This window comes from Lepisma saccharinum, chromosome 20 (assembly GCF_977018435.1).
Source record: "Lepisma saccharinum chromosome 20, izLepSacc3.1, whole genome shotgun sequence".
Lineage (NCBI taxonomy): Eukaryota > Metazoa > Arthropoda > Insecta > Zygentoma > Lepismatidae > Lepisma > Lepisma saccharinum.
In genome coordinates this window covers 21,803,767-21,828,568 of record NC_139248.1, presented here as the reverse complement: position 1 = coordinate 21,828,568, position 24,802 = coordinate 21,803,767, and the positions used below count along the sequence as shown (strand labels likewise).

The window sequence follows — 24,802 nt, the reverse complement described above, 5'->3', positions numbered from 1 at the left end:
TAGACCTGAAAAATAATAAAGCAAAGCAGCTATCACTCAGTCCACTACTCAAATTATCATAATAAATTAAGAATAGGAGCAATGGTCATTATTGTGATAGTGGGGTTTGAGGAATGACCCATTCCAAAGACACCCACTTGGCAGTGTAGTGAAGCTTTGGCATGTGGACCAACAGCCAATATAATACTCTGTAGGCAGTGGCGAAGCGTGGTCTTAAGGAGAAGGCAAGCAATGCAGTACTCCGAAGGAGGAGGGGATAAATAAATTATACAGCCTGTTATCCCAGTTTTTCTAGGAAAGAAAGGGTATTTTAAATAATAATAATATATCCCCAACTCCTCCCTCAACGGCCATGCTTCTTAGATCAAATTCTTGGTCACGTTATTGATATAATAAAACACTTGCTATTACTTACAGTTTCCCGTACACAATTTGAAATTTCCATATTTGTTTTGGTAAATTCACAACACACCAAACAAAAGGAAACACTCACTTGAACCACTCGTTCTTACCACAGAAATGGAAAATGTTCTGAAAAGCTCAGAAACTAACAGAAAAGTGATACCAACTTCGTTGTAAAAATTATTGTTCACGGGAGAGTAAAATAACTGAGTTGAAGCTTAAAATTAATATTAAGCATTGGAATAATAGGTCATTAGACCAGGAAGAAAATGCATGTTTTTATTATTTTTTTATTATATATATATATATATATATATATATATATATATATATATATATATATATATATATATATATATATATATATATATATATATATATATATATATATATATATATATATATATATATATATATATATATATATTACAATGCATTATATTAATAAAAATAGTAGTTTGAGCTTGGTAGCATTTAGGACTAAACGATTTTGCTATTTGCAAGTCTCAGAAGAGAGTTTCATTGCTTTCTTGACATAAGTGTTATCGAAAAAACATCAGTTTATTGAATTTGTTTGTATAGAAACTCATGATAAATATAGTGTAAATTATTTGGTAGTTGTCAACACTGGCATGGCATTGCAATTTGAGATGAGAGAGGTGTGAAGCGGACAACAGCCAGCTGTTCTGCAGATTCAGTCTCCAGTGCCAGGAACAACATGTTTGTCTAATAAAAAAAAAAATAAAAAAAAAATAAAAAAATAAAAAAATAATAAAAAAAACGTCGACATTATTGACACGTTTTACAAATCGTGAAACTTAGTAATGATATAAAGTATGTTTACATGGAATTTGGAACAGTTATAATGATTTATTTAAATAATTCTGTGTTTATAATAAAGCAAATATTCATCTTCGAGATCGTGTTAACACTTATATGCTTTCTGCTAGTAGTGTCTGCTGTCTGCTTGGCTCGGCTGTTTTCGAGAGAAGCCGAAAAGCTCCGAAAAGCAGAGCTTTTATTAGTGGTTTGGGGACCGTAACTTCACCAGCATCTACTCTTCACCATATGATACTTCAGGAGAGTTAGTTTCCCACGTGATAGCTGCAAGCAGAGAGTTTGGTGCTTGCCAATGGGCTGCTGAGAGATTTGCGGCCGTAAAACTTCGCAAAATCGAGTGCAATAGAAACTAAATAAGGCACTCAACATTAAGTACATTAAATACTATTTTAATAGTGCAAGCAGTGCTTGCATTGCTTGTACTTTATCTTTGCCACTGTCTGTAAGTTCGTGTTGTGTCATCCACATTTGTTTGTGATTGTCCCTAAGTCCATCCCATCTTAGCATCAACCATCCTCATCTTTGTGATTAGCCAAAAGTGGCAGAATAGTGAAGTAAAATATACTAAATCGATCAAGCAATCATTGTGATAGCAAAAATTCTTGACAACAAGTATAATTTCTTGACTTTCATGACTGGTAGACACTCTGTTATGTAGCCACAAAACTATTGTGAATGTCTAGGCAACAGCGAAAGCAAACCACATGAAGATTTATGCGAATGCTCTAGAAGAAATTCTAAGCATATGTCATTTTTCCAGATTTTGGAATATCATAGTGGCTTTTCAAAAAGGAAAGGAAAATTCGAAAACTGCTTTGCTCATGTCAGTCAAAGGTCCAACTGAGCCTTAACAAAGTTATTCTAAGTGTAATTCAAAATCTTACCTGAGAATTTTGTATTGTTCTCGCACACCATTTTCAGGTAACTGTACATACTGGTAAATTCATTCATTTGCTGCAAAGGAAAAAGATGTGTTAGTGAATGTAAACTAATATAGTTTGAATACTTCAATTGCTAATTTATAGGCTAAATTCGTAAGTCTGAGTGTCTAGATAAACAGCATTGGCATGCCTAGACGTGGTCTCCTCTCGAAATTTTGCCAAATTAAGCTGCTTTAGCTCACATTCAGTCTGTTCTTCACTGTAAGGATCATTGCTAATACATACTCCCTCCGGTCCATAATATGGTATAGAAACAGGATGAATGCACTGATTTATTGCACATGTGCATCTGAGTAGTGGTCGGATATGATTGTGTGTGCAGTAGTGAAGCGATCCTTCATCCAGTCAGACGTTCATTGTGCAGAGCGTACTACAAGCCGTGCAAAGGAAACAGATACGGAGCTGAGTATGGACGTCAGTCAAGTGGGCACCTGTTGTGGCATTCCAGGATGAGGAAACACACCAGTAACTGAGGCAAATGTGAGTAGAAACACCAAAACAATTAACCGAATGCCGTAGTGCCATTCTACAATTCCTACTCCAATTCAAGGAAAATGGTACCTTAAACAAGGTTCGCATTAAGACAGCTGCAATGAAATTCAAGGTAACACTTTTAACTACTATACCTAACATACAACCTAACCCTCTACTGCTTTACATTTTAACATATCTATACCATATTATGGAACAATATTGAAATTTAACATATCTATACCATGTTGTGGAACAACATAAAAGGCCTGTTCTATACCATATTATGGAATGGAGGGAGTATCACTTAATATATAAATATATTATTTTCTAAACATTTTATCTTGGCTGTTCAATGGTGCTGGTGTAAGAAAATTAAAGGAAATTTGAAAACACTGTTAATTCAGATACTTCTGAGAATTCAATGTACACAAGCAGCAGCAAGCTGTATGATATGCGACACCCTTTGTCTGATTGTTTAAAAAGTTTCTTTGAAACTACTTACCATATAACCCCTGAGGGCATGAGCCAATTTTGAGTGCCCAGCTTGCTCGGCTATTTCCGCTGGGGTCAAGTCACATACATTGTGTATGTCACATGCCTGTTCCCCTCCAGGGCACTCCAGCAGTTGCCATGCAAGTTTCTCCAGTCCGAATCGAGCAGCAAAATGAAGAAGAGTTGGATATTCTTCAGGGCCTTTGGAATTAGAAGCGAGAGTGTTATTTTAAAACTCAAAATATTCATGTTATATACATATATCAATAATAACAACAGCCCGTGGTGCAACAGGGTATGAGGGCCAGTATCTACCTACCAACTACCGGTCTCACTGCCACCAAAAGTGGGTGACCATCCAACCAGTTACAGAGTGATGTGTGGTCAGCACGACGAACCCCCAGTCATCCTTGTACATTTCCATGACTGGGTTATGGTAATCATTTGTAGCTCCCACAATTTCTTCACAATAGTGGGTGGCCACCTGTCCCAAACACAGGCCAAAATCTCAGGAGAAAAGTTGTTACGCTTCACCCCAGGAGACTTGATCAGTGCTCATAGCCTGAGCCCAAAGCCTGATGCTTTAGATTGCATGGCATATACACATATGTAGTACATTTCTTCTGCAATGATATAAGTTGTACCAATGCATTTTGTCAAAGGAACTCTCTAATACACCATTGGCCAAAATAAAAATAATTTAATATTGATTAAGCTTTGATATTTTGATACACATGTAATAAAATTAAAATACATAAAAAGATTAATACATCAAGCAACAAATTTAAATATAATGATATTCTTTAAAGCCCTCATAGCTGTTAAAATTATTGAATTTCATTGGGATATTGAAGAAATATTTAATTTTTGGTCAGAAGTACTATACAATCTTTATATTGACAATGACTATTTCTAAGATGAATGTGGTTTAAAACTATACAAAATATTTTTGTCAGTGTTAAAAGAGGTGTGGCTTCTTTGAAGTAAACAAGTATGTAGTAAATATTTGTACAAATGTTTAAACATAATATATCAATTTACAAGCTCCAAACCCATTAATAAGATGTATTTCACCTGATCATGAACAGAGGTGTTAATTTTAAATCAACCTCGCTCACACTCAGGACTTGCCTTGTCCTCACATACCCTCACCCTCACATCACATGTGCTCAACATCACCCTCATGACTCATAAAAGCCTTCACCCTCACAAGTCTTTCAGATGTTGGGTTTAAGGGTGAGGTCTGCCCTCATGTGTGTCGTCCTCAGGATGGTGAACACCTCTGATCATGATATACATTTATATCTACTTGGATAACATGCATTTTATTTGCTACAAATAAACTTACTGGCATGGCTTTTGTAACAGTGGTCAACATTGCTTTGATGAAGCAAATTGAAGTGCAGGGGTATGTTCCTTTGGAAAGCTGCCAGCAGGAAGGTGTCCAGTTGTTCACGGTCACCTGGGCTGAACCCCAGTGTCTAAAGTATAAAAAGGAACAACTTGTTACAAAACAACAAAACTGATAATCATCTCTAGTATCATGTTACATCATATTTATTTATTATTGGAAAAAACTAGATGTCAAAAATGACATAATGAGCTGTGGTAGCTGAGTCGGTAGAGAATCTGCCTACCACACAGAAGATCCTGGTTTGAATCCTGGGCCAGGTGATCTGAACCAGGAATTTTTCCAGTCAAAGGCAGCCAAGCATGATGCTGATCACATCATCTTAACTATGGCCGAGATCAAGAATATGTGGAGGTCTATACTGCCACATCACCCTACATGCCTTCATGGCATGCGTGCACTGCACATGCACAGGGGTACATTTTCTTTTTCTTTCTTCTTTTTTTTACCTGAAATAGCATGCTACTAAAAATGACATTACTTTTACAAGCTATGAATAATATCTTAGCATAATGAAAAATTAACTACACCTAGATTTCTGGTCACCTTATACACAGAATTCCTAAAGAATAGGTTAGAGTTTGGATTACTAGGCACTAGGATCTGCTCAAATAAGCAGGTAATAATATTAATACTTTCTCAATGCAATTATCTCGCTGCTTATCCTATGGGGGTAACTGAGGGTAGCCAACGTTTGAAAATTTTATTTCTCAAGGGTGACATACACTTATGCTATGCTACATAAAAATCAACTGGAAGAGGTTTTAAAAGAACATTTGGCTTTAGAAAAGCCTTTTAAAAGGCTGAAAATGGCTTTTAAAACTTGTACTGGAGATTCTGGGGTTTTTACTCGAAGGGGAGCCACATGTCAATGCTTGGGTTTGAAAAATCTGTTCCATCTTACCTGGCACATAAATTCTACAGGGTTATCGAAAGATCGAAGGATCTGGTCCAGCTCCCTCAGACGACTTTCGCACTTCACCTGCCGACATCCCAAAGGCTTCCCGTTCTTTTCCACGTGGATGCTGACCAGTGCAGACACTTGAAAACATTTATCTGGAAGAATAAACAAACATAGATTATCATGGAAAAGCCCACCTCTATGATGGAGTGGTTAGCACAGTGTGTTGTGATGCCAGAGGTACTGGGTTTGAATCCTAGCCTGGGCATGGCTGTTCCTTGTGAGTGTCCTTTCGCCAATTTCATCCAACCATCATTCATCCTCCTTTTCACAATTAGCCAAAAGTGGCAGATAAGTGAAGTAAAAAAAATAAAAAAAAATTGATCAATCAATCATGGAAAATAATGCATTACGGTTGAAAATTTGCTGTTGTGAGCAATTTTTTTTATTACAGGGTGGCCACTCTATAGGCTTACCATACGTCCGGGATAAGCCCGGACAGTCCTGGCGTTTTAGTGCTGTCCGGGATTGCAAAATGTCTGAGGTTTTGAGAATCTGAACGTGAAAATAGCTACAGGTATTGAATATTCACGACCAGAATTTATGACCGGCAAGGATCGATCGATTATAAGGATCGATTATACCTTTTCTTTCTTTGAGATATCGACTTCTGAGCGTTTCCATTTCTGTACTTCCGTGATCACTCTTGCAAGCGTGTGAAGTAACTCGTCTACACATTTTTGATACAAGGATCATCTGCTCCAGTTGAGAGAGTATTTTCAATTATGGGGAATATTTGGTCTGCAGAAAGAGGTAGACTTCTAGTATCCACTGTTAAACATCTGTTGAATGTCTAAATGAATTCAGAACTTTCATATTGTGAATTTTATTATGTTATTAAAACAAACAAGCCATTTCTGAAAATAGAGTCATGTCTAGTGAAAAGTGCAACTGAGTCAACTAACACAGAGGTTTCCTAAACATCAGAAAATGTATTACTCAATTAAAGATTTGAAAATTAATTGATTGATTTTAGAAAATAATGTTAATATTTTTTTCTTGTACAATTTATAGTTTAATATTCCAATAAAATGTAAGTAATTTCAATTTATTTTTGTAAAAAAAAAAAAAAAAAAACTGAAATTCAGCAGTAACGAGTTGATCGCGAATATGTCCTGGGTTGGACCAAAAAAAAATATGGTAAGCTTTCCACTCTAGAATCATGATAAAATTCAAGTACATGTATAATTCCCAGTTTTCAAGGTGAACTTTACAAAAAATCAAGGGTACAAGAAGATGTTATCTCTTTCAAACTTACGTATTACCAATTCTCACCACCCACACACATAATACACACACAAACAGGGCCAGTGGAAGGAGGGTAAGGGGAGGGGGGGCGAACTGTGCCACCGCCCAGAGCGGCAAAATTTGAAGAGAAAAAAAAATAAGCCTATTGAAACCTTCAAAGTTATAATATTACTATTATATTATACTAGCTGGTTGCCCAGGTATTTATTTATCCCAATCTTCTATTAGACAGGAATATAATGAATTCCAACTATAGTGTAAAATGAACTTGGAGTTGAACGGCATTGGGAGTGTCACTATTCATCTCAGCGGCCCTGAAAAGTATGAATTCCACACTAATATCGGTTGTTTTCGATTATTTTTACACGTCACCCCCTTCCCCCACCATTACTTGTTACATTAAAAATACGTTTGAGAAGGAGTTTTCATAAAATATAATAATAATATAAAATTAGTGTCGCATTTTTTAAAGTTTAACTATGGTCGAGTGAGATATCCTTTTGTGCTTAATAGTATTGAAATAGCGTAACAAGTGTCATTATTTATTTTATAGTTTGATGTTTTACTTACGAATATATTGACTTTCAATTTCCCATTGCTGCGTAATGACAGAGGGGGAGGGGGGAGGTGTTTGAAAGGGAGCAGCATTTGCGCCACCACCCAGGGTGGCAAAAGGACTAGCACCAGCCCTGCACACAAATATAAATATAAAGGGTCTGTATGATACCAATATGTTCAAAAATACTAATTCAATTCAATTAAATGATATATACTTATAAAATATTTAATTTAAGGTATGAGGTTTACATTTTATGTTTTTACAAACTCAGACTTGAAATACATCTACGAACACAAGTCACAAATGGTACAAGATATACTAAACTCATTGGCGCAACAGCCCTTGAAGGGCAAGGGTGCACCAGAGCGGCTTTTTATTGGGTGACACGTGGTCAATGCATCGGATTTCATCGCCACTGTTTTCTGGTTTTTCGTGACCGGAGCCTGCTACTTCTAGAAGTAGTTTCCCAATTGTCCTCACGATGCTGGGTCAATGCCGAAATTTTGGGGTCTCCCACCAGAAATCGAACCCGGGATCTCTCGCACCAAAGACAAGAGCGCTAACCACTTGGATACACGGGAGCCCTACGAGATACACTAATCTATGAAAAATTGTTAATTGTTGTACGATTTTAGAACTCAAATTTACCTAACCGACTTCATGACATCTTATCTTGCAATAATCTTCCATTTGTCAGATTGTTCTGCAAACGACACTAACAAAGTAAACAGGTCAAAATAATTCTGTCTTATTTTCCATGCACTTTTATTTTCCTTCCTTGATAAAAATAAACACTAAACTTGCCTCAGTGCATTTATAAATATGTATAAATTGATTTGGATTAATAAAAGTTACGATTTTTCATGTCTACGGAGAAAAATTCACATAGAATTCATGCTTAATTCCCGGAGCCAATAATTCATGCATAATTCCCAGAATTCCCTATGAGTAGCCACCCTGTATTATTATATTGTTTCCAGAAAATCAGAAATGGCTTCATAAATGTTTTTAATATTGTATACGTCAGTGGTGACTCGTGGCTTTTTCACAGTGTAGGAAGAAGATATGGTAAATCAAGGAAGGTTTGAGAAATGTAAACACATTCACACGTATTGCTTGTACTATCCTTTGCATTTAGGATGTTGGCTGAAGGCCCATGCTCAAAGTAGGGCAAAGAAATATGAAACTATGAAATATTTAAATGTGAACATAAAAAAAACAAAAAACGAAAGTAACATTGATGATATTTCAGATTTTGCAAGAATTTCGATTTTCTTCCCCCTCCCTGTCATCATGTGGATTGCCAATAATAAAATGATCTGCTTAAATTTCGAAATTATGCTAAATGCATAATTGTGCTAGGATTTATTATTAATATTTTTTTTTCCGGATAATAATATAATAATAATCCCTTTACCCTTACTCACCCCAAAGTATGAACTAAATCTACTTTTCTAGAGTTTTGAACTTGCATTACTTATTTTTAACAGTTATGTAATAGTGTAAATTGTCCCCCAAAATTGTTTAAAATGGTGCAACAAACAACACAGGTTCAACATAGAATTTAAAAACGTTTGAGAAAATTGTTTACCCCAACTATCCACAGATTTCCTGCCATGAAATCTCCTGATGAACTAATTGTTTGAATCGTCTGCTGGTGAAGTAATAGAAATAAGATTTGGACATAATTTTATTTTTATTCCCTGAAAACATATTCCTTTGAATTCGATTTTCCTCTACCAGAGACTGGCGTTTGCAGATTATGCTAGATTTTGCCATTATGCCAAAAGCAGGGTGCTAAGCCAACAAAGATCAAACTGTGCTTGGTTTAGTACCATTTTGCTGGAGTTGGCATCGCTGATTGAGGAAACACTTGCTGGTTCCTTGGCCCTCCTTGATCTTCGCAACCTCCCCCTCTCCCTTCACTGCCCCTCCCACTCCTCACCCATCTGTCTGAAGGATGACCGCCGATGTTCCTCATCGAACGGCAGCAAGTCTGTGACCATCATCTTTGGGCTGTGGCTGGAGCGAGCAAGAGCAGTCAACTCTTGACAGTAGCTAACCTACGCAATCATACGTATGTACATTGTGCTCATAATTTTATAACATGCATTCAACTCCTAAAAAGTAGAGAACTGGAAAAAAGTACAAATGAACTGTAGGAAGTTCCTCACTTCCTACATGGAGGAATCATGTCTGGTGTAGGTGATGTTCCATGTTTCTGCATTGAAAACTTAATTGCTTTTTCCGATTAATTTTGAAGGACCACTGTCTTCATTAACAAAGGTTATGGCATCACTACTGTTTTCACAAAGATCATTTTGGCTCTAAATTTACCCTTACTCACCCCAAAGTATGAACTTAAAACTACCTCCACCAATGGAAAATTCAGGATAAACTTCTGACAGATGACAAAGGTGCAATTTAAATGTTACACATTTGTTCCTTATTATAATGAAACAATATGATTTTACTATGCCATAACCTTAAAAAAAAATAGAATACCTTTAGAATTATTTTCCAATTTGAACCATCCATAAACATGCAACTCTGAGAAAGAAAGGAGCATTAATAACTGAAATCAGTGGTTTTACCTGGCATTGTAAAATGCAGAGTGTAAGGATTCCTCCTCTTTGGTGTTGGGACATCTAATACTTCTCCATTCTTGTCAATTGTGATTTTAATCTTATCTTCTCTCTCTGTTGGTTCAGCTAGCAGCACGATAACTTTGTTCTGACCCTGAAAAACATTTAAGAAATGCCTGCTGAAATTTGAAATTTCAATAAATATTAGCATGTAATGAACCGATTCGGGATATTGACCGGTGAGTTCTCGAAAGGTTTCAGAGCTTTTGAGAGCTAGTGTAACTCTCATCTTCTACCTTCTACAATAGCTCTTGAAAGCTCAGTAACCTTTCCAGAACTCATCTGGTCAAAAGCCAGGGTGCAAAATCCTTGGGGGACAGGAAAAGTTCCATCCCATATCAACAATCTTGTCCTTAAAAAATCCCCTCCAACCATCAGGGAGAGAGTTCTTGTTGCAACAAATAAGCAGTTAGTTTTACTTCAAATATAATAATATCGAACATACATACAAAGAACGAAGGATGATTTGTTTCTTTCTGACACCTCGAAAAGAAGAAAATTAGTACAAGAATCCATTCATAACTTTTTACTGGTTAAAGATACGTTAAAAAACTTTCACCACTGCAGTTCTCATGAAATTCTACCCTAATTTTGTTATATCCCCTTTCCCTTCTCATTCAAAAGTTTTGAGTTGAATTCAATATGGTGGACGTCCACTTTGAACACATCAATATGGTTCACCCTAGGCCTAATCTGTTTCTACCATGACCAATTGTACCCAGCCTAACTCTACATTTTATAGGGTGTGCTAAGGGACTTTTGAATCACCCTGTATATCACAACACAAGTATATACCTACTTTAGTTTTCAGTGCATTGGCTCAACACAAAAACCACCTATTGGCACCATGGCCAAAATCACTGTATGTCTTTACACTTGGCCAACCACTTCTGATTACTTGGGATGTCTTCATTTGAAATGTTACCCTTGAGAGGGTACTCACCTCCTTCACCTTCTTCGGAAGAAGGGAGAACTGTGCCTTGTCACTCCTTTTAACTTGCTCCTGCAGTGCTTTGGTCAGAATGCTCATGGCTGCTTTCAGGAATTCCTGAACGAAGCTTTCATCCTGGTCCTTCGCCGACATTCGGCTCCATTGCTGGTACGAGAATAGGGCTGCAAAAATACATCACTAAGTAGAGTAGGTTCACATAACCACAAAACGTAGAACATGCCAACAAGGTTGCTAGTGATAAACTTTCATTTTTATTATTAAGCATATCTTTTCTGCCATTTCTGGCTATTCACAACAATGAGGATGAATGGTTCCAAGTAACCAACACCGTTAGGCCAACTAGAGTTTTTACATAGGAAAGGTTGGGTTACATTGGTTCGCAAATTGAAGATCATCTTACATTGGGTCAACAGTTGTTGCCAATGCTTGACCAACCATGGATTAAGTGACATATAATAGCGTTTCCTTTTGAATATTTCAGTAACAGCGCATACTTAAAATATAATATTTTGTTAATGAAAGTAGAAGCTATTTGTAACTTGTAGTCACTCACCAGTCCTTCGTTAGCTGCTTGGAATTGCTTATGGGTTTGTCTGTTTAGCTGTAGCCGAACAAGAAAATTCTTAAAGACATTCTTGTGAAGGTGGTTTATGAACTATATATATAAAATAAACAATGCTATGTGCAGACTAAATTCCATGAAAGGTGAGAAACTAAGAAAACTCGAGAAAGTGTTCTGTGTTACCACTTGAAGGTACCTTCAAAACACCACATGGATGAGAAAGTGCTGTGTATTTTTCTTACTGTTTTATTTTACACATATAATTTGTACTAGTTTACGTTTGGCTATACAATAAATCTATACATACTGTAGATCTCAGTATGTTGGCCCAACATCCGATGTTGGAACCACGGCAGGCCCAACTTTGGGCCAACCACTTTTGGTTACTTGGGTTAAAGATGAGATAGATGAATGGACAATCACAAACATATAGGGATGACACAACATGAGCCCTACAGAGGATCACACTGGCTGAGAGTCCAGACGCCAGAGCCTCGCTTGTCTGCGCAATGCAGTCCAGGGTGTACTACATGCAAAGGAGGTTGACATTTAGGTGTCCTTGGAAATAATCACACCTTACATCCCACAGTACAATATAAATAGCTGATCCAGTCAGTCAGATTGAAAGAACTGAGCGTAAAATAAAGGAACCAGAGTATGTTTTCATACTGTTCCACTAAATCCAAAGAATAAATTGTTTCACAGATTACAAAACTCCAACGATTATATTTTTATGTGAGAGGTCACACAACATAAACTTGAAGACTAAATTTCCCCCCTAACTTTAGTGTGTAAAAGTTAGTAAGAAAATAGAATCACTACGTTTCAGTACATTAACTGTATGAAATGTATGAAAAAATAATGAAAACAGTTGTGTTAGATATTCACTCATCTGGTGGAGAGACTAGAAGTCTCCCAAGGATATAATAATAATAATAATAAAGATGATGATGACGACAACAACAACAATAATATAGGAATAACATGCTTACTCTTATTAATATATAATAGTTACTATTGTAAGTTAATAATCATAGCCATGGTAATTATTATTATTATTACTTATACTCACTGGCTTATTATTATTATATCCCAAGGATATAATAATAACAACAATAAAGATGATGATGACGACAACAACAATAATATAGGAATAACATGCTTACTCTTATTAATATATAATAGTTACTATTGTAAGTTAATAATCATAGCCATGGTAATTATTATTATTATTAATTATACTCACTGGCGTACGCAGAGGGGGAGCTGATGGGGCTGCATCCCCTCCCGAAATTTTGAGAAAATCAAAATTTTCCCGTTAAACCAGTAAAGAACTCGGGGAAAACCGAAGCAGTAAATGCAAATTCCCTTTAAAATGACCCCCATTACCATTTTTGTATTTGAACAACTTTTAGACAAAGGTTAAAAATGAAATACGATTTTTTTTACTCTATCCCCCTCCCCAGAACGCACCTACAAAATATCCACCTTTACAATTCCAAACCCTCCGGGAAAAAATCCTGAGTATGCCTGTGCTTCTACTATTCAACGTTTATCAATGGGCTGACCTTCCCGACAAAACTTCTAGCGACGACCATGACAAGAGCTATTCAAAATCAGCAAGTTCTTGCTCCTTTTTTTTATGGGATACTCCAATGATTCACGAAGACATTTCTGACTCACTTCTGTCAACATCTCAACATCTACATACTGCAACGGGTTATCTCCGTCAGCAGACGAATGGGTAGAGGCGAAACTGTTTAAAGAACTTCAGATAACCCACAGAAAGCGGATGTTGTTATCGCTGTAATGCTGTGCTGCGAGAGAATGAACAAGGCTTGTTTTTTTCACCCCTCGTTTAACACTGATGATAACAATGAAACATCCAGACGATAGCGTAAAGCGTTCCGAAAGTCCCAAGAGTTGAAATGAGTTGTGGAGATTTTGAAACGCACGGAGTGGAAGGTGGCTCGTTCCGTAAAAAGGGTCTGCCCGTTCGCACTTTATTTCCGCAACCTTGTGTTCTGACGTCAGACGAGGTATGCCTACGAGGTTAGGTTAGGTTCCATTAGCATAAATACAATTAACAATTAACGCAACCACGAATTTTTGTCTTGGGGGGGCAAATACCGGGATAAACCTACCAATAATAATAATAATAATTTTAATAATAATAATGTTATTATAACATTATTATTATTATTGATTTGCTTTACTTCGCTTCTTGTACCACTTTTGCCTAATTTGCGAAGATGGGGATGAGTGATGGCATGATAAAAATGATGAATGGCGCAAACATCCATGTCCAACCTGGGATTCGAACCCAGGACCAACATTATTATTACTATTAGTAATGTTTGATAAATGCATTCCAAATATAATTCTTTTTTTACATTAACATAACTTTCATGCACGATATAATGTTTGACATATATGCAACGTGGAGTGACATGGACACTAAATTGTGTACGTATTTAAAGTTTCTTTAATAAATATTATATACAGCATATATTATTTAAATACATTACTCAACCAATTCATCCATCTCACAATAAACCAACAGCAAAAATGACATAAATTGTCTCTGAAATGTGCACGCTCCCCTTTCCTGAAAACAATTGTTCATGCATTTAAAACCAAATCAATTAAGACAAATGTTATTTGTCTGTCTGCTGATTTACAATACATTACAGCGAAGCGAGCACGAAAATTTTTGGATCCAATTTTTTTGCAGGCTGAAATCAATATTGATTTAACAGGACGCAAATAATTTCACGGAACGCCAAAGCATTCTCTCTTTCACAACTTTTGTGCCTCCCCGATGGTGTAGTGGTAACATCGTCGCCTTGTGATCAAGGGGTCCCGGGTTCGATACCCGGTGGAGGCACATAGTGGTTTGGAACCTACTTTAAGCTATTGACCCACTATCAATTAGCCTTTCTGTGCATAAAGTAGACAACAAAAAAAATCAGTCAATCAATTTTACAACTTTTTTCATTTAGATTGTTCGGCGCCCAGGGCCGTCTCCCGCCGTCCCCTAGCTAAGGTTGTGAACTTGATAAGACTAAGAAAAGCAGGCATTGCGGACGAAGCGATCAAGAAAATTTTACGAAAAGTATTTTTATTTGCATAAAATTTGAAGCTCTGTACGGTAATTGCCCCCTGCCTGCAGATACACTTTGCCGTCAATGTTTGCGTTTGCCTCCCCTTGAACTCATTTCCGACCAAGGTGGGGGTGCAATTCCCCTGTGGTTGCGCCACTGAAAAATTATTATTTAGGCTAAGATAACTAAACCTAGCTAGCCTAGCCTAACAATGTAGGCATGTATCCTAAAATTAACAAGCCTTCTCCCGTGACGTCAGTACACAAGGTTGCTAAAGTGTTGTGCGATAAGTGACAAACCCCGTAAAAATCGTCTGCTACTTACAAACAATGAAGCAACATGTATTGTACAGTGGGATCCATGAGTATTACCTTGCAAATTGTCCATCACCATGTTCGTGCACTTTATTTGACCCAATAACAGCTTCAAGAATTAAAAGAAAACTCAAAACAAGCTGTTGACAACTTCTTTACCAGCATACATAAAAATCCGACGCTTAAAAACACATAGGTTTTAAAAAAAATAATAATGAAAATAGTCATGGACAATTTGCACGGTAATACTCATGGATCCCACTGTACCAACACGAGACGAATGTGCCTTAACTGTTCTTAAAATACGATTAAAACGAGCAACAACGTCTGCAATAAAGTTTTTTGCCTGCCTATTTTTTGAGAATTGTTAGTGCCTATCCATTCTCAGCCTTATAACTTTAAAGCGGTGGTGCTTAAAAGCTAAAAAGGTGAAGCTTTCTTTGATTTTTCATACCCTGAAATCTACTATTATTTACTTGATTTACTAAAATGCCTTAACTGTTCTTAAAATACGATTAAAACGAGCAACAACGTCTGCAATACAGTTTTTTGCCTGCCTATTTTTTGAGAATTGTTAGTGCCTATCCATTCTCAGCCTTATAACTTTAAAGCGGTGGTGATTAAAAGCTAAAAAGGTGAAGCTTTCTTTGATTTTTCATACCCTGAAATCTACTATTATTTACTTGATTTACTAAAACATCTAAAGCACTTTAAAGCAATCCAATGGGACGAGAAAGCCGATATTTTCTGTTAGTTCGTCAAAGAAGTTGTTTTTTTTTTTTAAAAAAAAAACTTTTCCGTTTGGTAGAAATTGTAAGTAGGGGCGGGGAGTGGTGAAACTTAGCGTTATCAGCGCATTTTCTTGCCTGTCTTCTACCCTTCGGCGACGTCAACTATTCAGCTAAGAGCTAATGAAGGTTTTATTCTAATCTGATAATCCATTTTATACCTTCTAGTGATTAACATTTTCTGTTTGCAGTTGTAGGGGCATAAAAATATATCATGTTTGGTTGAAAATATATTTTAACGCCGAAAGGAAAAGTTTTGTGAACTATCGGTCTTTCTTAAGAGAATAACGTTGCTACTACCGTCTCCTACTTAACGAATTCGAACAACAGTTTTGAACAATTCGGTTTACTGCAGTATTTTTTGGCTCGGAGCTTTTCTTGAAGGAGTGGAGAAATTGTTCATTTAGAAGAGTTTAACTAAACTGCGAATTATTATTGTTATAAAGTTAATAATACAGTATATTTTCCTCATGCCTTTCAGAACCTAATTACCATATAAAAATGTGTAGAATAATGCTCAATTTTTAAGCCATTATTTGATTTTCGTACGGAATTAACGTTAATGATCTTGTGGTGCCATCTATGAAGTAAGATTGAAAGCTTAGAGTCAACATTGACCCTCCTCGCCATATCCTTTTCTTTTATTATTTATCTCCTGCAGGTGACGAGCACGAGAGCGGATGTTGTCATCAACAGCTGCACCTCGACAAGGGTTGCCATGGAGACGGTTTCTGAAGATTATCTGCCGCGGCAGACGAGCGCATTTTGATAGGGCGGGTCAAGTTTTATGTTCGTAGCTTGCGTCTTTGAAATATCTGGAACTTCCGCCCACGATGTGACGTGATGTTCGCTTGGGTTCTTTGGGATTACTTGAAGTTGAAGATATGTTGCTTTCTGTTTAAAAGCATGAATGTCTAGGATCCATCTCTCTCTCTCTCTCTTTCTCTCTCTCTCTTACGCATACACAGGAATGAAAATAGGAAGTGAGATACAGATAGAATGAGAAACAGATACCTAAGAAAGAGGAAGAAAGGAAGGAAAGTAGACGAAAGACAGATAAAAGAGAAGAGAAAGAACTGATTGATTTTTATAGTATGGGTACATCAGCACATAGGCTACTTCTGCCCATCACGGGGATAAACCCTTAACTGAAACAACATTCAGGACAGGCTCCTAACCAGAACATAAAAGATGTCTCTCAAGAACTTCCTCGCTCAATAATTAAAACTAATTCATTCATTCATTCGAACCGAAACTATACTGTTTCTGAGGATAAAATCCCCTTGCCTATTAAAAAACAAAACAGGATCGGCATACACAAGGACAAACACAGGACAACACGACTCCACAGAGGATCATCCTGGCCCTGGATCCAGGCGCCAGAGACTCGCTGACCTGCAAAAAGCAGTTACCGGGGTAAGGACAGGCAGATGAAAGAGAGAAAGAAGAGGGAGAGCAACGAGAGGAGGTGGAAAGTTATAGAGAGAGTATGAAAAACAAAATGGGAGGAACAAAGAGTGGGGAAGCAGAAAGGTGCAGAGAGGGTATGAAAAACAAAATGAGAGCAACAAAGAAAGAGGAGGAGGAAAGATACAGAGAGAGAGAGAGAGAGAGAGAGAGAGAGAGTATGAAAAACAAAATGAGAGGAACAAAGAAGAAACAGAACAAAAAGAAACTGGGTTCATCTTTGTAACCATAACTACTGAAGCAGGTATCACCACGAAACATATCTTCCTGGGCATGGATGACGTTCTTTGTGAGTGTCCTTTCATCTATTCCATCACATCATCACTCGTCATCATCTTTGCGATTAGCCAAAAGTGGCGAAAAAAAAATAACCAATTTTTCCAACCTTGAGTCCACCTCCTGATTGATTTGGCTTATTTTACTTCGCTTTTCTGCCACTTTTGGCTACTCGCGAAGATGAGGATGGGTGATGACATGATGAAGGATTGATGAATGCCCAGGCTGGGATTCGAACCCGGGACCTCCAGCGTCGTAGCGCGCTGTGCTAATCACTCCGCCACGGAGGCCGGCTTGAGTCCACCTGAACGAAATACTCTTGCAGTGGAATATTAGTGGTGACGTAACGAACAGACAAATGAGCAAGATTGAGTCCACACAAACCCGTTACGGGAGTTTCCTTACGCGAGCGATATCATTGGATTTTTTATCGCAAGGGGTAACTTTCAAAATTTTGACAGTAGTATGAAATAAAATTGTGCTGTGTATTGTACATCAATGTAAAAAAGGAGATTTCAGAGAATACGTAGATATTATTACACATACAAAGCATAAGGTGAAGCAGTAGCGTACGCAGGATTTCATCAAGGGGGGTGTTATTTCGAAAACTTTCTACAAATTCACATTACCATTGTTTTATTATACTTTAATAATAATAATAATTAATTATTTAATAATTCTTATAATTAATTAATTAATTAATTTAATTACTACTAATGCAGCTGCTATTTATGAAAGAAATAGAACAAAATTACATTTCTTTTCTTTCTTTGTTACAAAATAATTGTCAACGGTTATTTGTATATGATAAGTGAGACATTTTAAGTGTGAAGAAAATCCATAAAAACAAGCAAATATATTAAATTTATTGAAATAATCGAAATATGAAACTCATTCAAGGAGCCGCGCTGGTCTAGTCTGACAACTTCGTGGGATATCTGGGTTCGCTTCCCGGAATTGGTTGGAATTTATCCAGCCTTGTCTCCGCACCCAGCCTCATAGCAATGGGTACCTGAGAGCAACCCTGGGGGATAAAAGCTGCGGAGCATGGTGCTGATCACATCACCTGCAAAATAGTTCGAGGTCGAGAATCTTTGGGGCCCACCACACAACAACGTGTGCCTTCATGGCACGGTGCTATATGCACGGGGGAATTTACATTACCTTTACCTATGGAACTCGCCCAGGATGATGATGAAACGCGAGAATACATGTTGCTAAATTCCACTGAATATATGTTTTCGTTGAAAAGTAAGTTTATAGACATTCCAACACATTTATCACTTCTAGGTGATTCACAAAGCACTTCTTCAACATTATTTAATGAAGTGGATATAGACTCAGCATCACTTGAGAGTTCACAAGGGGATGCGAAATCAGTACCAGGAAGAACGTTTGCAATAAGGTCGGCACACTGCGACGAAGCAAGGAATTTTCACAATTTTCGCGAGTCACTGCGCGACTTTTTGCAAAAAAAAAAAAAAAAAAAGAACTTTGCGGCCGCTTAGATTGTGTTTGGAATGTTGTGTTTTCTTCATGCTGCATGGGAATAATAATTCAAATTATTATTATTATATTATTATTATTATTATTATTACTGTCGCAGATCTTTGACTGTGATAAATTAGCCATTTTTATTTTTTTCTACAGCATTTTCCATAATATTTCAAAAGCTCAAGGGGGGGGTTTAAACCCGGTAACCCCCCCTTGCGTACGCCACTGAGGTGAAGAATAACTGGAGTAAAGAAATAGATGCCGAAATAGAATGTGGCGGGTTTGTTTGGACTCAATGTGGCGTCTCACTAATATGGTTCTGGTTCGTTCTCTGCTCGTGACCAGTGACAACTTTTGAAATTCATTGGGTGGGCTGAACTCTGAGATTTGTTGTATAAATTGAAGCAAACACAACACATGTCATAAGTCCATATTCTCCATTGCTTTCATAACAACAATATGACCACGAGTGTAAACAATAAAACCCTGACATGTATCAAATTTGGAGAACTAAAAATTATGGCTACAGCCGGATTGCGCACACTTTTCCGATTTTATCAGTGGTATCTGATAAGCCGTTGAGAAGCTGTCACAATGTACAGGATTTCGCACAAGAAAAATGAGGCGATGTTGTCAGATGTAAAATGTTCTCAAGCCGTTCTTCTCTCTCTCTTCTTGTCTAAAGAAAATATCAGTTTTGCGCAGAGACTTTAAAGCTATCAAAGTGGCAACGTTCGATCAAAATCTGCCCGCAAAACAGGTCAGTGAGATTTGTGCGCAATCCTGGATATAAAGTGTACGCAATTCTGTTGCGGAAAATTATTACGAACAGTCATTAAGTTGGGAGAATTCTTTAGGTGTATAATTAAGAAATCGTTTGTCTTGTTAAAACCCAGGTACTTTATTTCTAAAATGACAACAATACGAGACAAATTATTGGATAGCCTCGAGTGGCATAAGGTTCTGCCCGAAAGGTGCAAAATACAGACTTGAAGTATGATCTTGACGGAAGTGACGTCAGTACAGTTCGAAAGCGCCAAGTGCACAACTCGCAGCACAGACCGTTGCTGACTAGGTCACGTGATTTACGCACTCGTTGTTCATTTGTTTAAAATCACGGAGGTAGCAAGCCAGGAACACAGGTTAAATATACGTTACGGGCCAGCAAGTTGTTGGTTAAAGTTCTTCTAATGTGTGGAAATGCATGTGTAAGAACATTTAAAAATGTTGTGTGATTTCTATGGTAAAAAGAAAGCGTTTAAAACGCGGGGAAAACAATGTGTTCTCAGTTTTATCTACTGATCGTATTTGGCGCTGCAGTTGAAGTGCAATTCGAAGGACTTTCACTCCCCGTCCACGACTTCAAGAACGCACTGCAAGACCATACTCGGAGTACCATACTTCAAGTACGGTTTTGCACCTTTCGGACACGGCCTAAGTGACGTCAAGCCAATACAGTCCATTGAGATTCACACAAATTTCACCACTAAAACATAAAACAGTCCCCGAAATGGAATATTAAACTCGCCACCACTTCAAAGTACAAACCATGCAAAGGTCCCGTTGCAAGCAATATGAGTAAAACGACTCGTGACTCACCTGCTCTGTGTTGTTCGTTCACATCCGATTCGTCCACTCCCAGAAGCATTGCGGCGACTCGATCCGGATTCAGGAGTCGTCCCAAAGTGGACCCGTTCCCTGGATTCTGATACACATACTCCAGGAACTGCGGACACACGATCACTATCTGGAGCTTTACGTGGACGATCATCTCTTCCAGTGAAAATGGAATGGTACTGCCAAATTCTTCGAGGCCCAAGGACAATATCCTGGAATAGAATACGACAAATATTTAATATTGTGTAACAAATCGTCACAATTTTGATTAAGTTGTAGCTGCTTTTTCTTTAAGATCGCTAAATTCTACTTTCATAAGAACTTTTGTGCAAAATAGTACAGGCATGTTTTGGTTTGTGTGTTTGTAATGTTGTCTTGCTGCGCATGCGACTGATTTACCGTCAGTTGTGAAATCGAGACAATCGTGGTACAGGGAGGTTATTTCAGTCGTTCACCGTCAGACCGTCGGCCGTCGAGCGCCTCCTTCATGCAACAGTTCCCGGCAAATTGACTTACAGGAAGCCTGTAACAGAAACCGCTTGCTTTGTAATGTTTCCACTTTTCACAATTACAGTTACAATTACAATTGAAATAAGCACGTACCTTGTCGCAAGGATGCTGGAAAAGGTGTATTCCCAAATACAAATATTCCTGGCACCTTATTTCTGACATCTAATCTTGGATTAGACATCGCTATTTTATCCTCAGTATGACAGAAATGGAAGAGAGCATCCCGGCAAATAAAGCAAACCGAAAGCGTAAAATGATATTTAAAAGTAATAATAATGATGATCACTAACCTCCTGTGTTATAAGAGATGTTTCAACAGCAATACAACACGTTTCTTAGGTTCAAGAGATCCTGTCTCTCGTAATTGCCTGACCACTTTTCTGCAAGAATTCGTTTTCACGTAATTATCGTACATAAAAACTCTTTGTTCAAGACTATATTTGTTTAGCGGCATAACTAATGAATGAATAACAATTAACACACAATAAAGCACTAGCACTGAATAAATGAATAAAACCGTATAAAAAACACGCGTACTGATAAACGCAAACAGAAGTGTGCATGAGGGTACGGTACACTCACTACGTCTGGTAGCCGACAGTGTTGCTAACCATTTTTCGGCAATGTCCCTACAACTGACCAAATGTCCCTACGCCAAGTAAAGCGACTAAAAAAAACAACACCTCATGAGCATGCAAAACAGAAGATAAAATATACACATTTACTTACCAAATCTTTCTGCTCGGTGCTTCCACAATTAATGAAGGAGCGAATTTACAATACAGGACCCCTCCCTGATTTTTGTAATATTTCGCATACTCACTAATTGAGGCCTCCTAATCACGAATTTGAAGTTAAAATTTGGGGGTCACGTGTAGAAATTGCAAAATAAGTGAAATTGAGTGGTCCGCGATCGGCACGATTGCTCATTGTTTACTGGAAGATTTTGTGTTTCCAATACTTAAAAACTAAATATACATTCCTGATATTACTACGACCCCAAATTTTAACTATGTTTGCCTATCCTATCCTAACCTAACCTTACCTGAATGGTTCGTGGGGCTATTCGTCAAACGTTTGTGGGGCTACCTGTGCATGGTTTTTCGACCCCAAATTTTTAACTATGTTTGCCTTGCCTAACCTAACTTAACCTAAACTTACCGAGAATGGTCAGTGGGGCTATACGTGAATAGTTTTGGGTTAATTGTGATTACGAACCGATAAAAAAAATCTTATTTTCGTAGCACTTTAACGGCAAACGTTCATCATCGAAGACGCCATTTTCGTATTCTGCACTTTTACGATCGATGCACTATTACCAAACTTACCTGTAATCAAATCAGTCCACACTCCACATGTTCTTCTACATCGTGATTGTCGCTGTCACATGTAAGCACCTTCTTTCGGCAATATACCGAAATCCATAAGTTTATTAATTAGCCCACGGCCATCCTCCTGCACACTCCACCTAACAATCTGTACAACATTAACAACATTTTTACTGTTCTCTTCCGCCATTCTTACACGATCCATGCTCTCCAAGTATGAAATCAACAGTGTGGCAACGCTGTAGACAGCGTAACTAATTGCGAACGTCGTCAATTGTTCATATCAACAAATATGGCTACCATACTTGTATACTGAGAATCATTGCGAGAATGAAAAAGCTTATTTTACAACTTATACACGTTAATGACCCAATTTTTTTACCTCACCCCAACATGTTAACTTGAGATAAATCATCACGACTAATTATTTCGTGAGTATAAGACGTAGCATAGAAATTACAGAATGGTCCGGTATTGTAAATTCTTGCCTTAATGAATAATTAGAGTGTGCGGGACAGAATTTTTTGGGTCGGGACGAAAAAATTTGCTTTTCACTTTAAGTGATTGTTTTGGCATTTCTAGATTAAAAACTTACAATTTCCGATAAGTTACAGAAACTTACAATGCAGAAAACGTCGAAAATTAACGACTTCTTAAAGTGACCATTCGGTAGCTATTTCCCGACTGTTTGGGATCCCGAAAAGTCGGGAAGTCATTTCCCGAAGTCGGTATCGGGACGGGAATTTTTTTTCCCGATCCCGGTCCTGACTTTTCGGGATCCCGCACACCCCTAATGAATAACGTTGAGTCGTTTACTGTTGATTATGTTATTTGAAGTCATACATGCTGCTGCTGCCAAGAGATAGATGTTGGTTGGTGATGCTGTATTTCCTTCAGTCTTAAACAATTCTGGTCCCATTTTATTTATCTTTTTTTTTGTTTTTGTATCACTTAACATTGAAAATATTCTTTCCGTTTCCGCGTTAGAATGTGGCAATGTTAGCACTATTTTCGCGAGAGTGAAAATGTTTTCAAAAAATAACTTGCCTTGAAAGTTCTTGGTAACCGATAACATGTTTCAAAATTCTGATGGAGATTTGTTGGTTAGTTCTTTTTTCTCCTCCTCGCTAAAGTATCCAGATAAACTAATCCATTCATTCCAAACCGAGCACGAAGAAAGTGCAACTGACTGGCGAGTAAGCTTTGCACCTTTGCACAATAAAATGTTGTTTTCCAAGATTGAAAAAAGTCCCTACGTTTTCCCTTATTTGGTAAAATCTGTCCCTACGCGGGCGAAATATAGTGAAAGTCCCTATGCGTAGGGACATGTCCCTACGGTTGGCATCACTGGCGACAGGTGTCGCGTTTGTTCAGTATGAAGCGCCTTCTCGCGGCTGACAACTCCCCCGACCCCCGATAAGCTGCCGGCGCTGTCGCGACAACTGAGGATAAAGTAGCGATGTCTAATCTAGGTTTAGATGTCAGAAATAAGGTGCCAGAAATATTTGTATTTGGGAGGACACCTTTTCCAGCATCCTTGCGACAAGGTACGTGCTTATTTCAATTGTAATTGTAACTGTAATTGTGAAAAGTGGAAACATTACAAAGCAAGCGGTTTCTGTTACGGGCTTCCTGTAAGTCAATTTGCCGGGAACTGTTGCATGAAGGAGGCGCTCGACGGCCGACGGTCTGACGGTGAACGACTGAAATAACCTCCCTGTATATAGCCTACTGTATCCATAGGCGTGCGCACGGGCGGAGGGGGCAAGAGTGTGAATATCTTACAGTTGATAAAAATGTAAATTATAAGATATTAAGAGTAAGACAACCATTTTACTGCAATAAATCAAACACAAAATTCCATCAAAATTCTCCAATCATTAGATTATTAAGTAAACACAATAATTTTGTCTCGAATGGAATTGATTTGGATTTTGCTTTTAATATTTAAAAAACTTTGTATATAGTTTAAATAACATTATAGATATAATATACAAATAAAAAACATCCAATTTTTAAATTGATATATTTATAGTCTTAAATATAATTTGTAGCTTTTATCTCTTATATCTATAATCAAAATTGTATACATATAAATTAATGCAAATTTGAACCTTGCTTTGTATTGATTATTGCTGTTTATAATTTAAATAGTGGTATTTGTATAATTTGTATAAATTTCCATATTATTCTCAAGCTTTTATAGCTTGTTAATTTTCCTTCTTTGTTTATTTTTTGTTTCTTCTGTTCTTTAGTTTTCTCCTCTGTCTAAAATATGTAATATATACATGTATCTTTTTGTATTTGTGTAACTTTTGTATTTGTATAACTTTTTGTATTCGTATCTACGTGGGCTGTTCAAGTCAATCGGGGACTTTTTTTTTTCCAGGTTTAAATAGACGCCTAGGCTGGAGGTT

At 37.4% G+C, this 24,802-nt stretch overlaps 1 protein-coding gene across 5 annotated transcripts in view; it reads right to left on the bottom strand.

The window, feature by feature from the left end:
• The window catches only part of stumps (DBB domain-containing protein stumps), a 170,142-nt gene that overhangs the window by 38,529 nt on the left and 106,811 nt on the right, over positions 1–24,802 (bottom strand). For all 5 annotated transcript variants that reach the window (XM_083142164.1, XM_083142165.1, XM_083142168.1 and 2 more), the window contains 7 exons: positions 20,530–20,759; positions 10,917–11,086; positions 9,923–10,067; positions 5,465–5,616; positions 4,498–4,630; positions 3,160–3,350; positions 2,127–2,196 (listed from right to left, as the gene is read on the bottom strand). In XM_083142164.1, the coding sequence (XP_082998290.1) occupies positions 2,127–2,196; positions 3,160–3,350; positions 4,498–4,630; positions 5,465–5,616; positions 9,923–10,067; positions 10,917–11,086; positions 20,530–20,759 (1,091 nt within the window). The remainder of the gene's footprint in view (positions 1–2,126; positions 2,197–3,159; positions 3,351–4,497; positions 4,631–5,464; positions 5,617–9,922; positions 10,068–10,916; positions 11,087–20,529; positions 20,760–24,802) is intronic.